The sequence below is a fragment of the Mastigoproctus giganteus genome, chromosome 10, assembly GCF_048544385.1.
Source record: "Mastigoproctus giganteus isolate SK-2022 chromosome 10, ASM4854438v1, whole genome shotgun sequence".
NCBI lineage: Eukaryota > Metazoa > Arthropoda > Arachnida > Uropygi > Thelyphonidae > Mastigoproctus > Mastigoproctus giganteus.
In genome coordinates, this window is record NC_143584.1 from 33,065,565 (window position 1) to 33,080,612 (window position 15,048).

The window sequence follows — 15,048 nt, forward strand, 5'->3', positions numbered from 1 at the left end:
CACTTTGCGTAATCCTATACAGTTCTGTTGGCGGGAGGTAGTAGTAGTAGTAGTAGTGGCACGTGATGCAAGAAAGCAAGTGTAGGAGCTTATGCAGCATCAGCCAAAAAAAAAAAAAAAAAAAAAAAATCACACCATTCCCTCCAAATGCCTGTCCAGTTCCTCCTTAAATTTATTTAACCTATCAACTTCCACAACGACAGATGGAAGTTTGTTCCAGCAATTAACCACCCGCTGGCTAAAGGCAAATTTCCGCACATCTATTCTACATCTAAAAAGTAAAGTGCAGCCATTATCAACCCACTGCAGGATGGAAGCCTCCTCAACAATTCATGCTGAGGGAAATGGACCATAATCTGCCACGCTGGTCCAGTGCGGGTTGGCAGATCGACCGTATTCAGCAGTCAGGGGCTTGAACCCCAGTCTATTCAAAGAGCGTGTGCTACTGCACTCCCGCTCCTGCCCACTCGGCTACGGAGGCCGTTAATTCTACATCTGTCCTTTCTTAATTTGAACTTATGTCCCCGTAGGTTCGTAATCTGAACAAGTGGAAGGATCCCATCAGAATTCAGCGTGCTCAACCCATTCAAGGCCTTATAGACCTCAATCATTGACTCGTTCGACATCATTCTTTGTACACCTTAACTACAGTGGACCGTGGGCCACCAACAAGACGTTGCCATTCCCGATTTCTTTGCACCTAACCGCACGAGCCCCACAATCCTGCCATTTTGAAACTCCCTGATACATCTCATAACTGCTACTTTTTCACTTTGATTTCACGACCAGATTCAAATTACCACTGCTGTAGCGGACGAAGCTGTTCACCAAACCTAGCGAAATGTTTATTTATACAAAGTACATGTCGATTTTCTGTTTTCTGAACGAGAAACTCGAGTTTTCAGGAGCAAAACCCATGCTACCCTCTCATGAGAGGGTAGCATGGGTTTCAGCCACTTTGTGCAAAAGGCCCATAAAAGATCCTCACGGGACTGGACCTCAGGTCTTTTCCACCGATGTGGAGAGGATAGCGAATCTACCAACTGTGCGAACAACGCGGGTTTTATCACTTGAAACTTCACAGGCAAAGTTAGATTTAAACAATCTTTGCATGCAAAGTTAGATTTAAACAATCTTTGCATGCAAAGTTAGATTTAAACAATCGCATCTCCTTAACCGTGTACAGTCGGCCTCGTCTTTATAAGTAAGCTTTTCGTCATTTTCATCTGATGAATAAATTCTTAACCTACCGCCGAATTTTTGCGAAACATAAACCCTTTGCTTTGAACTGCATTTAAAAGTTACTGCGATGTTTATAATCTTCAATACTTGTAGTCTTTGCATACCTGTCCACTGTTAGTATAGGATATTTTCTCAATGTAATATTAAGAACAGCGTTGGCTGATTTCATCGCAGAAATATTTTAAATATAACGAATTTCAAAAGAAAAGGGAGAATTTGTTTTACTTTTTAATTTTTATATTTTCAGACAAAACTAAAGACATGACCTTTACGAAGAAGCAAAGTGTTTTGGAAGGCCTGCTTTTAATCCTCGGTCTGAACGTGTTCTTGTGTGCTGAAAGCCATCTATTCAAAATAATTGACGAAAATGAAATCTATCAGAACAGCTGTGCTGTTAATCTAAGGTGCACAAATAGGGACAATTTTTTTTCCTATTCAAAATGGCCCTGCATGTGCGATCCGAATTGCGATTTCTACGGTGACTGCTGTATAGACTCGGAATACCTTAAAAGAAGTCGACATGAGATTAATACAAGGTGCGTGTCGATAGGTGGTTACACTGAGTACATGGTCGTCAGATGCAAGGATGGATGGAAGGGAGAAGAGGATATGAAGAGAAAATGCGAAACGCCTCCTAGCGACAACAGTGATCCACTGCTTAAGGTTCCAGTGTCCAACACGAAAACCAATGTGACCTATATCAACTATTTCTGTGCTGCTTGTAATGATGACTACGAAAACACAGTGTTCTGGAATGTCAGACTCGATTTGGGACCACAGCCTGATAACGTCATTGCAAAGTTAGTTTATGATAAAGACAGAGATGCGTGGGGAACAAGGAACGAGTTTCTTGAATACAATTTGCAAATTCTAAGACCTTGGGGACCTATTGGAGATGCACGATTGTGTGATGTACATCAGGTGAACGAATGCTCTCCAAAGTGGACAGAGACTTCCATCTGTGAAAAGTGTTCCCAGCATATGGGTATTGTTTACACTTCCTACAACGGAACAACAGTTGCTTATCGAAATATATTCTGTGCTTTGTGCAATTTCGTTGAGCCTTCAGATATTCTCTGCTCTGTAGTTTCGCTTGGAGGCGGCTTTGGAGGCGGTTTTGGATCTTTTGGTACTCTGGTGGATATTAACAAAGCAGACGGAGAGGAAGTCGGAAAAAAGGAGTGTGATGGAGGGAAGAAAGTTGATCCTTTTACTAAAAAATGTCGACAGTTTGTTTGTGGGCTTCCAGGACAAAAATTGGTGGATGGTAAATGCGTGTTTTGATGAAGAACTCCTTTGCGATTGAATGGTATTATCATGATCGCATAATTGCCTTAAAAACAATTACTAAAAAAGTATTAGCCAAATATACATATACACGTTTCAAACAATAAGAGTAACATTTGAATGAATCATGTAGTATGCACAAATAAGATGCAATGTTTTTAAGCTAAAATATTGAGCTTTTTACTCAATAAAATTGATATGTGTATATCTTGTCAGCAAATTTTTTTGAATTCTAATAATCTGTTCAATCAGGTAGGAAAAGCAATTCTAGATCTCGATTTGAAGGTTTCTCATTAAGAACATTTGAAACATTTAAATATTTAGGACTCTTCTCTTTAGGAGTTAATAATCCGAACTTTGGGATAAACAAAAAGATAAAAAAATAAATAAGAATAGTATTCACGTGCAATTATTGCTGAGCGAAAAAATGAGACTTCGTATTAGCATAGGTTGACATGCATTGTATCTTATGTAGGGCTGCCCAAAACACCAGTTTTTATTTTTATTAAAAACAAGGTACACAACAGGTAACCATTAACAGTGTATCTGAGAGCAGAACAATGAACAGAGTTGATAATAATAATGTTTGATTTTTTTATTTTATTTTGAATTTTTTTTGCCGCATTAGCTGCTAAGGCTATAATGCGCCCAGACCCGGTCATATATAAAAAATTTTAAACATTCAGTGACCTAATTAGTTAGGTCACTATGTCAAAATGTATAAAAGATAAATCAATAAAAATCGCAATAAAATGTAAATTTTATACAAGAGCAAAAACGTTTATTGATTTCAAAAAGCTAAAAATAGCAGACACATGGTCATTGTCAGATAAAATCTGACTGAGTGTATACGGCTCAGTCAGATGATTAAAAGCGGTAAAACGAGTATTGCTAAAATCTGGACAGTCAATTAAAATGTGTCTCATAGTTAAAATTGTGCCACAGGACACACACATAGGAGGGTCATCAGCCCTCAGCAGAAACGAATGAGTCAAATGACTGTGTCCTTTGCGGGTCCGGGCAAGAACAACTTCCTTCTCACGATTCCTGCGCAGACTAGACTGCCACGGTTCAATTACAGGCTTTATACGATATAATTCAGTCTGTCTATTCCACGAATCCTGCCATTGGGAATGTATCTTTTGATATATTATTTGCCTGTAGTCTGTATAGGGGACTGACAGGCAGCGGTTATTATTGGGAATTGTTGATTTGGCTGCGGCGTCAGCCAAATCATTTCCCCTAATCCCAATGTGGCTGGGAATCCAGCAGAAGCGGATATCATATTCGCGTTCATGGAGAACGTGAATCTTCTGCTGAATGCTAGACAGAACTGGATGAGAATTATATCTCACAGTTCTTAAAGCCTGTAACACGCGGAGAGCGTCGGAATATAAAATGAACCGTTGGTATTGACATTTACTGATGTGATCCAAGGCTAACTCTATAGCGTGCAGCTCTGATGTAAATATGCTGCATTCAGAGGGAATCTGCTCCGATGTAGTGCTGTCTGTAAAGACAGCAGCAGATCCCACATATGATTCCGACTTCGAGCCGTCCGTGTAGACTGGCACGAAGTCGGAATATTCAGTTCGGTGTGCTGAATGAAGCTGCAGGTAGACAGATGATGGAGTGTCCGACTTTCCCCAATTTCTAAGGGACAAGTCACATGCCGGGACCTGAGCATGCCAGGGTGGACGGGGTTCCTTTGGTGTTTGGGCAACCTTGTCTATCTTGATATTAAGTTCTTTCAGTAGCTCTTGGAGACGAATACCAAAAGGACGATTAGCAGTCTTACGGGTATTGTACAAATTTTCCCATCGTGGCTCGAAAACGGATAGCCACGTAGGATGGTCTGGCAGGGATTTCAGTTTAAAAGCGTAGTTTAGAGACAACTGCTTACGTCGAAGCGATAACGGTGGTTCGTTTGCTTCAACGTATAAACTCTGGACAGGAGATGTTCGAAATGCTCCAATAGCGGTACGGAGAGCCTGATGATGGGCAGGGTCCAGCGATCGAAGGGCACTGTCTCTGGCTGAAGAATACACCTCGGACCCATAATCTAATTTCGATCACACAAGTGCACGGTAAAGCCGTAGAAGGGTGCATCGGTCTGCACCCCAAGATGTAGAGGAGAGCGAGCGGAGAATATTAAGGCCTCTTGTGCACTTTGTGTGGAGTTCACGGATATGATCCAGAAAGGTCAGCTTTTTGTCAAATATGAGTCCCAAGAATTTTGTGTCCGCTGCTACTGGAATAGCATTTTGTCCGAGCCTTAATTCAGGTTCAGGATGAAGATTACGCTTACGACAAAAGTGTACGCAAACGGTCTTCTCCGGCGAGAACCTGAAGCAATTAGCAAGTGCCCAGAAATTGAGGCGATCAATGGCTTCCTGCAGTTGTCTTTCAATAACCCTCATGTTGCATGACTGACAAAATATGCTAAAATCATCAACATAGAGGGCACTGTTTACAGTTGGAGGAGTTGTTCTGTGATGGAATTTATTTTGATGGCGAAAAGCGTGACACTTAATACTGATCCTTGTGGTACTCCCTCCTCTTGGCTGAAGGAACGAGAGAGTGAGTGAGAAAAGTTTTGAATAAAACAGGGGAGAATCCCTCTAAGGCCTAGGTTATGTAAATCTTTTAAGATGCCAAATCTCCAAGTTGTGTCATACGCTTTCTCCATGTCAAAGAACACTGACACCAAGTGTTCGCGTTTTAGGAAAGCATCCCGGATGGAAGTTTCCAGTCTAATGAGATGATCCAAAGTGGACCGGTTCCTTCGGAAGCCGCACTGGATGTTGGAGAGAAGGTCATTTGATTCTAAATACCATATGAAACGAAATTTAACCATTCTCTTCAGAATTTTGCACATACAGCTAGTCAGAGCAATAGGACGATAATTAGTAGTGCCTTTTGGATCCTTTCTTGGCTTAGCAAAGGCAAGAATGATTGCCTTGCGCCAGGAATCCGGAAACTGCCCTTCAATAAAGATTCTGTTATATAGAATGAGCAGATAATCCATAGATTTTGGTGAAAGATGCTTAATCATTTCATAATGGATGCCATCTGGTCCAACAGCACTTGCATTGGAAAGAGTGAGGGCTCTTTCCAGTTCCTCTATAGTGAATGCCCCGTTGTATGGATAAAGGCCCTTGGACTTAAAACTAAGGGCCTGCTTTTCAATTTTATGTTTCAGGACCAGGAACTCTGGGGAATACGAAGATGTTGCAGAGATGTTAGAAAACGTTTCCCCAAGAGAATTGGCTATTGCAGTTGGATCTGCAATAGCGCATCCAATATAATCTAGGATTGAAGAAGGGTGGGATGTATATTTTCCCTTCATTTTCCGGATTTTATCCCAGACTACTTTTGAATTGGTAGCCTGGTTAATAGATGATGTAAAACGGATCCATGATTCCTTTTGACTCTGACGGCGAATGTAGCGTGCTTTGGCTCGTGCACGCTTGAAGGCTATTAGATTAACAGTGGTTGGATATCGGCGGAATATCCCTCACGTTTTGTTTTGAGCCTTTTTTGCTGCTGTGCATTGTGAATTCCACCAAAGTTTGGGAAATGGTGGAAACCGGGCAGATGTTTTTGGGACAGCATTCGCAGCTGCTTGGACAATGATTTCTGTGATGTACATTACTGCATCATTGATAGGCTCCTGACTGACTATACTGAGGTCAAAATTTGCCTGATGTTGGAAGGCAATCGAGTCAGCCTGATCAATCTTCCACCGTGGTAACCTGAAAGGAGGACGTGGTCTCCCACTGTAACGAGGTTATCACAGGGAAGTGATCACTTCCGTATGGATTCTCCTCCACTTCTCAAGTAAGAGAAGGGAGCAGAAAAGGGGAGCAGATAGAGAGATCAATGGCAGAAAAAGTACGGGTAGGCATGTGGAAGAAGGTGTTTGTTCCAGTATTTAGAAGGGAAAGGTCATTGTCATTGAGCATACGCTCTATGACTCGTCCCCTTCCGTTGATGTTAGCACTACCCAACAGGGTGTTATGTCCATTCATATCCCCGAGAAGTAAGTAAGGGGGAGGCAACTGCGTTAGAAGATCATCAAGGTCTTCCTGGGAGTTGTCAGTCCCAGATGGCAAATAAATAGAGCAGACGGTTAATATAAATCCCACCGTAAGGCGAATTGCAACAGCTTCCATGCTAGTTGTAATTAGCAAGGGCTGAACTGGGGTCTGATTGCCCACAAGGATAGCCACTCCTTCATGAGCAGAGCCATCCGCAATTCTATCCTTTCGAAAAATTGTGATGTTGTGCATGGTGGGATCATCATTTGCTTTTAGATATGTCTCCTGCAAGCAAAAGCAAACTGGCTCGTGCTTTTGCAGGAGGGCCTTGATGTCGTCAGTATTTCGCCGGAATCCACGACAATTCCATTGTGGGAATTTAGCCATTATTTAGGCTTGGTGGGTCCATCAGGCGGCTTCCGAGGTGCTGAGGGCTTACTTTTGTCAGTCTTGGAATTATCTTTTTTAGGGAAGAAGGGACGCTGTCCCGTGTCCATTTGTTCCTCCGCAAAGAGTTCCAAGACTGATTCATCCGGTACCTCCTTGTGCTCGACATCCATTGTTTCTGTTTTATCTGTTAGCTATTTACCACTTGGTTTTGTTAGTGGTGGCACACTCGGAGGTACGGATATTGGAGAGGCAGCTGACTGCATTTTTTTGGTGGGCTTTTGTGAATTCAATAAATAGGGTGCAATCGGAGTGAATGACTCTCTTGGTGGTACAGACATCTCTGTTTGTGTACCGATAGTGCACTTTGCAGAAACCTTCTGAGCATATGAAGGCTTCCCGCTATTTATTGGTTGAATGCGTTTTCTAGCCTCTGGGTAGGAGATATTCAGCTTCGTTTTCAGTTTTTGGATCTCTTTTTCATCCTTCCACCGATGGCATGCTCTGGAGTAGGCAGGCTGATCTTGTTGGCAATTTACACACATCGGTTTAGAAGCTGAACATTCCTTGCTCTCGTGGTCTTTCGCACCACATCGAGCACAGGCAGGGTTGCCACGACAAGCCGTATGTGAGTGGCCTTATTTTTGGCATTTAAAACACCTCAGTGGGTTTGGAATATAGATCCTCACTGGGCAGTTTAAATACCCTGCCTTGATGGAACTAGGAGGCCGTGGGGTGTTAAATGTTAGGATGAGAACTCGGGTAGGGACGAGATTCCCATCCTTCCGCATTGATATTCTCTTGACAGCCGTCACTCCTTGGTCTCTTAGTTCAGAGCAATCTCTTCTTCAGAGACATGAAGAAGATCCCACTCTGAAATGACTCCTCGGGAAGAGTTCAAAGTGTTGTGGGGTGTTACACTGATCGGTATTCCCCTATGGATGTCGCATTCAGGATTCTTTCTGCTTGCTTTGTACTTGAAGCTTTGATTAAAAGATCGCCAGAACGCAGCCGTTTTACAGATTTTGGTGATCCTGTCAGCCCTTCTAATCCTTTCTGGATAAAGAAGGGTGACATTTTCCCAATTGACTGCTCTCCGGTAGAATGGAGAATGAGGAAAAGCGGTGTTATAGATGGTGTTTTATCCTCAGTTCTGGCTCTTTTTGCAGAATTGCCCTCACTCTCATCTGATCGATTAGGTAGGGGCCTTGTTGGGGCCCCAGAAGAAGGATTTAAATTACTCATAAGAGTAAAGAAAAAGTGTCTGATGCCTAAGTACCTCACCCACCGCGGAGCCCTACGAGGGGACGCCCACTCGTGAACTAGCAGGTACTGCGTACATGAATGGGACGCCGAGTTCGCTTAGAACACCATACCCACGTTACCAATAAGTCTTTATCCCGTCCCAGGACCAAAGGGAGGGAGACTTATTGGAACGCAGTTGAACCTAGCAGTAAAAACCACCCGCCGATTGATCCCAGTCGGGCCGGTCCGGGACCACCCGTCTTATCGAAGCAGGAGCCAAAGTGGTGTATTAAGGCTGGGCCCCTCAACCACCAGGATCCCCCTTTCCGCATTCCACGGGTCACGGCGCACGGCTGCACACGCCGGATTCCAAAGATGTTACCCTGGAACCAAGGTATGGGCGTTAGTTCCCAGCGATGCTAATCTGGAAACCAAGCAGCATCACTGGGAGGTCCCCTCACCACGTACAGGTGCCCACGTCGAGGGGAATAATAATGTGAAATCCAACAGGAAGATAAACATTGATATAGATTTAAACATTAAAATTATATGCACAAAAGAAGTATGCATTAAGTTAAGTTACTGGTAAAAGAAATAATAATTAATTTGTTAGAGAATAGAAAAATAATAAAGCAAATAATAATAAAAACTACAATAATTAGATGAGAGCTAGTCACTTTGCAGTTCAAGAGAAGGAGTAGACTTATTGATGGAGTTCATCAGTGGTTGGGAGTTGTCAAATAAGTCAATGAGAGAGTCATTTGCTGATTCTGTTTAGTTTAAAGTCCGTGGTGGCAGAGTCAAGGCGAAACAATGTAAGTTTCCTGACTTGTCTACAAGAAGCATTGAAGTTGATTTTACTAAGTATATCAGATGCTTCATAAGTTCCAGTGATTACTTTGGCTAGAAGGGTGATGTCAGCAGTAACTCTTCTGGTGCACATAAGCCTCCGATGAAAGAAATCCCACAGCGATTAATAGACTGATTGATAGAATAAAGGATTACAGAACGTAAGGTAACGGACAAAATTTTTTTGGAATGCTTCAATTATGTTAGTTAAAGTCTTTGTGTGAGGATTCCAGATGGGTGAGCTGAATTCAAGGATTGGCAGAAAAATAGTTTTTATAAAGGATAACCACATATCTGTAGATTTTGAACTTTTAGGTGTTTCGTTTGATAAATCCCACTGTTTTTAATGCTTTGTTGGTTATTTTAAGGAAATGGGCATCGACTTTATTACTGCTTGAGAAAAGAATCCTCAAGTCGCTAACTTGGTCACACCTTTCAATGATCACAGACTTAATAGTGTACTCCGTATTTATTAGTTGGCAAGATCTGCAGGATGAAAAAGAGATAACTTTGCACTTCGAGGGGTTAACAGACAAGCCATTCAGAGATAGCCACAGAGAACTTATTGAGAGCGCATTGAAGTCGTTGAGAATCACTAATCTCCTTCACTGCTGAGTAGATCTTAAGATCATCTGCATAGAGAGCAATTTGAACATTGGAGTTGCAGATGAAAGAAGGAAGATCATTTACGAACACAATGAAAAGTAGAGGACCTAAGATGAAGCGTTGAGGTACTACAATTAGTGATATGAAACAGTCTGAGTTCACTTGATAGATAATAACGCTGAAGGAACGATGTGTAATATAGCTGCGTAGCCATGAGAGCAAAGGGTCACGGATACCATATAGCTTAAGTTTTTCCACAAGTTGTTCGTGCGGTACTTTATCAAATACCTTAGATATATCTGTGTAGACTGCATCAACATGAAGGTGGTTATCAAGAACTTCAGAGGTGTATTGCCAGAAAGGAAGCAAATTTGTGACCACTAACTTGCCACTGCAGAAATTATCAATGAAAAGCCTGAAGAATTCGAAGAGATGTTTGCGTACTGCTGTGTCGAAGAGTTTAGCCAGGTTGTTTTTCAAGGATATGAGTCTGTAATCAGTTACACCATTTTTATCACCTTTTTTTGAAAATTGCAACTATACTGACCTGCTTAAATTGCCTAGGATACTTCCTCAGCCTGAGAGACAAGTTGAAGGTCCGAAGTATGAGGGGTTTTAAGGTAGTGACAGTCATTTTCCAAAATAAGCCTGGAATGTCATCTGGACTTGTAGTATAGTATAGTAATTTCTGATGCTTTTTAATGCTGAATTTAAATCTTCATCTGTGATAAAGAGGTTGATGAACGCCATCCACAGTCCAGTAGAAAAAGTTAAGCTTTCATTGGCACGTTTACATGCACATAAATTAGCCCTCGAGATAAACTGAGGCACCTTTATGGGGACACTTTGTAGTTTATTATAAAAGTCGCTGGTATTTTTCTCAGAAAACCGGTTTGCTTCATCTAGGAAAGTTCTCAGAGCAAAGAAGTGGATGTTTAAAACAACTATTTTCATAAAGAGTTTAGATTTAGGTAAGTGTAAGGAAAGGTACTTGATGAACCGAATAATTAAGACACGATCCATAAATAAATTCTGGCTTCCTGAGTAATGAAGTCCTCTTTGTTATATTCGAAGAGAGTGAATGTGGAATGGAAGTGTGGTTCCATTCTACATTAATTTTTGTTCCATAGGCGTATAGGAAAAGTTGATTTGTAGATAATTGTATACTTAGAAGAACATTATTATAATTTTGTGTTAAAAATGGCTAATTAAGGGGTTTTAATGGGTCTTAAAACGCAGAAAACGTGTCTAAGGATATTATTAGATAACATTTCATTGTGTAATATCAAATTTTAAAGGTTTTATTTGCCTCGTGGGGCCAGTTTCCATAGGTTTGGACTTGAAATTAGTTTAAAAAATAGAACTGCGCTTGAAATACAGATTCTGAAATGTGTTATGTATGTCAAAGACGTAAATCGGCTGAGAAAAATTCCTATTATGTGTTTTAACCAGTTTTCGCTTTTGCGAAAAAAAAGGAACTAAACAATTTACTATTCACCTAAGGGTTAATAGTAAATTGTAACCTAAGGGGAAGTCAACATCATTCATGAAATATCCTAACCGGTTAATTTTGATATTATAGTCAATCAATTATTATTTAAGAGTCATTAACATTTAAAAACCACTTAAAATATTTCAAATCAGCGAAAAAAGGACACTGCCTTTCGTTAATTTAATATTTCCTTAATTCAAATAAGCAGATACTGATTCGGGTCGAATTTTGTGGTCGGTGAGAGATCGAAGTTCAATTTTTAATCAACAGAGACCAAGAATTAATTAATGACCAATTTATGTTTCTCTCCTATTACTGTGTAATTTTCCAGAAGCACTTCGATTGACAATTTTACAGTTAATATTTTAATATTAGACGTCACGATGCTTTTTAATCTGTAGTACAAGGGGTGTAGCGTTACGAGTTTGTAGGAATTGCCGTTATTCTGTTGATGTCAATATGTCAAAGGTTAATAAAGTGGGGTCGGATGACAGCCGTTCTGGTTCGTTATTTGACACCAAAAATGTTTTAATTTTGCGTATGTTGTATATGCTATGTTTCTATTGAAATGGCAGCAGGAATGCGGGAATGAAAGAATGCAGAGTAGCCTGAATATTCAGTTGAAGTGAAACAGAGTTCCCATTCCTGATTTGGGACCTTAAATTACGAGTGTAAATCGTATATGTTCATCAGGATCGGAAAATATCAGCGGAGCTCTTCATGTTAGCACAGGTAAGTAAACTTTAACCTAAGTTGTTTTAGGCGCATTATAATATTTTCCATAGATTTTAATATAAAAATGTACATAAAATCTTTAATATACACTTCTATGGACTTCAGAATCATCTCGTGATTTAAAACTTTTCCAAAGAACAGAACTCAGTAAGATTATTCTTCTCAGGGCAGATACTTCAATGCTTTATCATTTCACAGCTTAATAAAACTTATATTCGTTTATTATGATATTTCAGACAACATCTTACACATTTAAAAAATCTCTGTCGAGAAGAACCATGGTTTATAATTTAGATTAAGATTCTTGCAACGTATAATGATTGTCAGAATTTTGATAATTTCATTCATTTATTCTTTGCTATTTCTTTCTTTCTTCTTCTTTCTCTATTGTTTGCAATAGTTGCGCAAATTATGCGCAATTTTATAGCTTAAAGCTAATGCTTATATACTGTCTTTATTGTAATCATTCGTCTTAAAGCAATACCAAGTACACAGTAAACAATAATGACGTAAAGGTCTCATATTTTTCGCTCTTTTGAGTTGAATCAAACAACCCTTTTGGTTACACTATTGGTACTGCATTCCCAAGGAAATAATCACTCTGTTAGCACAATATAACTAACGACAAATTGAATGGGCATTTTTGCCACAATAAAATCTTCTCTTGTACATAAACACAACAGAACACTCATTTCTGGCCATTTGATAGAGTTAAAATAACATTCAGATGCAGCCTTACATTAATTACAACATGTCCATTCTGAGATTCTGAGGCATCGCTCAAAATGGAATTTCACAACTCATGGCCTTTTCCTTGTTGCGAGTTTTTTTACTCATATCACTTTTAATGACTCAGAATGCTCTCGGCCTTGGAGTTGGCGAAATGAGTTAGCTTTTTGAACGACAGACTGGAATTTAATACCATTCCCAAGGATTTTACAGATTCCGTTATCAGAATTATGTGCTGTGCGATCTTGTTGACGATGTTAATAGCGACGATGATGTTACAGCTGATTTGTAGACGATGTACTTGCATTATTTTTGGGTTTAATGAAGATGAAAAGAATTTGCAGTATAAAGTGGGAGTAATCGAGGAAAATGTTAAATTGCTTGGGTTGTTCTATCATAGTTTGCTATTAAAATATTCATAACGATGTCATACTCCATCCAAAACGTAAACACTCCATTGAGATTCAGAGTTATTTAGTATCGAATACGGTCGCCATTTTTTGAATAACAGCAAGTGGGAGGCGCAGCATGGATTCTATAAGGTGAGTTAGTGTGTTTTGGTCTAATTGTGACCATTATTCCAGCAAAATATCCCGCAGCTGCGGCAAGGTTGAAGAAGAGGAGTTCTTTTCCAAATAGCTCACTCCAGCATATCCCACACATTCTCGATAACATTGCAGGTGCAGTAGATATGATACATAAATCAGGTACCCCATCTGTGTACCTGAACATTCGAATATCCACCGGTATTAACGGACCTGGATACCGGTCCTTGATAACAAAACATTCCCCATTCCATGATACTACCTCCAGATGCTTGAGTTGTCTTAACAAGTGAAGTAGTGTCCATCGCTTCGTGAGGATCTTGCCACGCTCTCTGCCTACTATCAATATAAAACAAAGTGCATATTTATTCCTCTGAACACATGGCTATCTTCCATAACGTTCTCAGCACCACTGTAAGCGGACTTTTCGTTTCTTTTCTGACACAAGTGGCTTACTAATAGGCAGATGATTCCCAATACCTAATGTCTTGGCCCCGGGTGCCAAGCGATTATTAGTGTAGCCAAGCGATTTCCAAGCGATCTATATATTGTGTGCAAAGCAAATAGTTTTCTTTAGGTTTTAAACACAGTTTTCCTCATTTATTTGTATTGTGAAACTTTTGCACTACAAAAAGTAGGCAGAGTTCCAGGAAGGAAATTCACCTTTCTGTTTCTTGTTATCTTACTAACCAAACTAACTCAGCCGCTTGGTTACCCTTGTGGCACTGCTCCTGCCTCCCCGTGGCGGGGCCGGTAACCTGGAAAGAAAAGCTATCTTTCCGGGGCTAAAAGGAGCAAAATGATCTCTTCTACAGGACATAAAGATCCTAATATGGCTGCTCATGAGACAGAAGACTCTAACTCATGCAGTGCTAAACGTCAAAAAACTGACAGTTTACTACAAAGAAGGCATCCAATGCACCTTGTATTGCATTCTACTCAAGAAAAGTCTCTTGGTAGTCTCTCGCCTTTTAAAATTCAGAAATACCTAGAAAATCTAATAGGATCTCCGAAAACAACTAAGCGTCTGAGATCGGGCGACTTGCTCGTTGAGGTCTCAGATGAACGGCAATCACAACGGCTCCAAAAACTGACATCCTTTGGAGGATTACCGATTACTGTCTCCCCTCATGCTACTCTAAACACCTCCAGGGGTGTGATAGCTGAGTGGGATCTCATAAATCTCTCAGAAGAAGAGTTGAAAAACGAATTGCAAGACCAGGGAATTGTGCATGTAAAGCGCATATACACAAAACGAGACAATGCTCTAGTTCCAACACGGAATATAATACTAACATTTGATAGCCCCAAACCTCCAGCATCCATCAAAGCAGGTTATCTGAATTGTCAAATAAAATTATACATTCCTAACCCTACACGCTGTTTTAAATGCCAAAAATTTGGGCATTCCCAAAACGTGTGTAGAGGTTTAGCCACTTGTGCCAACTGCGGTTCACGCGAGCACAATCACTCTGACTGCAAAGCAGAGCAGCACAAATGCTCAAATTGTAATGGCCCACATACTACCTACTCCAGAGATTGTCCCCTATGGAAAAAGGAAAAAAACATTCAACGGGTCAAAGCCGAAAAAAACATCTCGTACCAAGAAGCTAAAAAATCTGTACAGGCTCAATTTAACACTCGACCCAGCTTTGCTGAAATAGTCCAAAAACCAACTGTGGTAACAAGTACTGTGCAAAGAAGAATAACGACTGGTACTCAAACTGAGGTAACGTTTCCCCCAGACAGATCAATGTCAGATTGGGCTCGGTCAATTTTGGAAGCTATGCCCCTTTCTGGTAAACCATATAAATCAAACAAGGCTGTTAACACACCAATCACTGTTCCGCATTCTACCAATAATCCAATGTACTCAAAAAGTGTTGATATT

General features: G+C 40.4%; 2 protein-coding genes across 3 annotated transcripts in view; one reads left to right on the plus strand and one right to left on the minus strand.

Annotated features, from left to right (window-relative positions):
• LOC150078955 (uncharacterized) overlaps positions 1-15,048 on the minus strand; it is a 112,282-nt gene that overhangs the window by 78,268 nt on the left and 18,966 nt on the right. The gene's annotated exons all lie outside the window — the stretch shown is intronic.
• LOC150078956 (uncharacterized) overlaps positions 1-15,048 on the plus strand; it is a 32,016-nt gene that overhangs the window by 10,965 nt on the left and 6,003 nt on the right. For both annotated transcript variants that reach the window (XM_090383481.1, XM_090383480.1), the window contains exon 2: positions 1,490-2,509. In XM_090383481.1, the coding sequence (XP_090239607.1) occupies positions 1,504-2,509 (1,006 nt within the window). In that variant the 5' untranslated portion in view covers positions 1,490-1,503. The remainder of the gene's footprint in view (positions 1-1,489; positions 2,510-15,048) is intronic.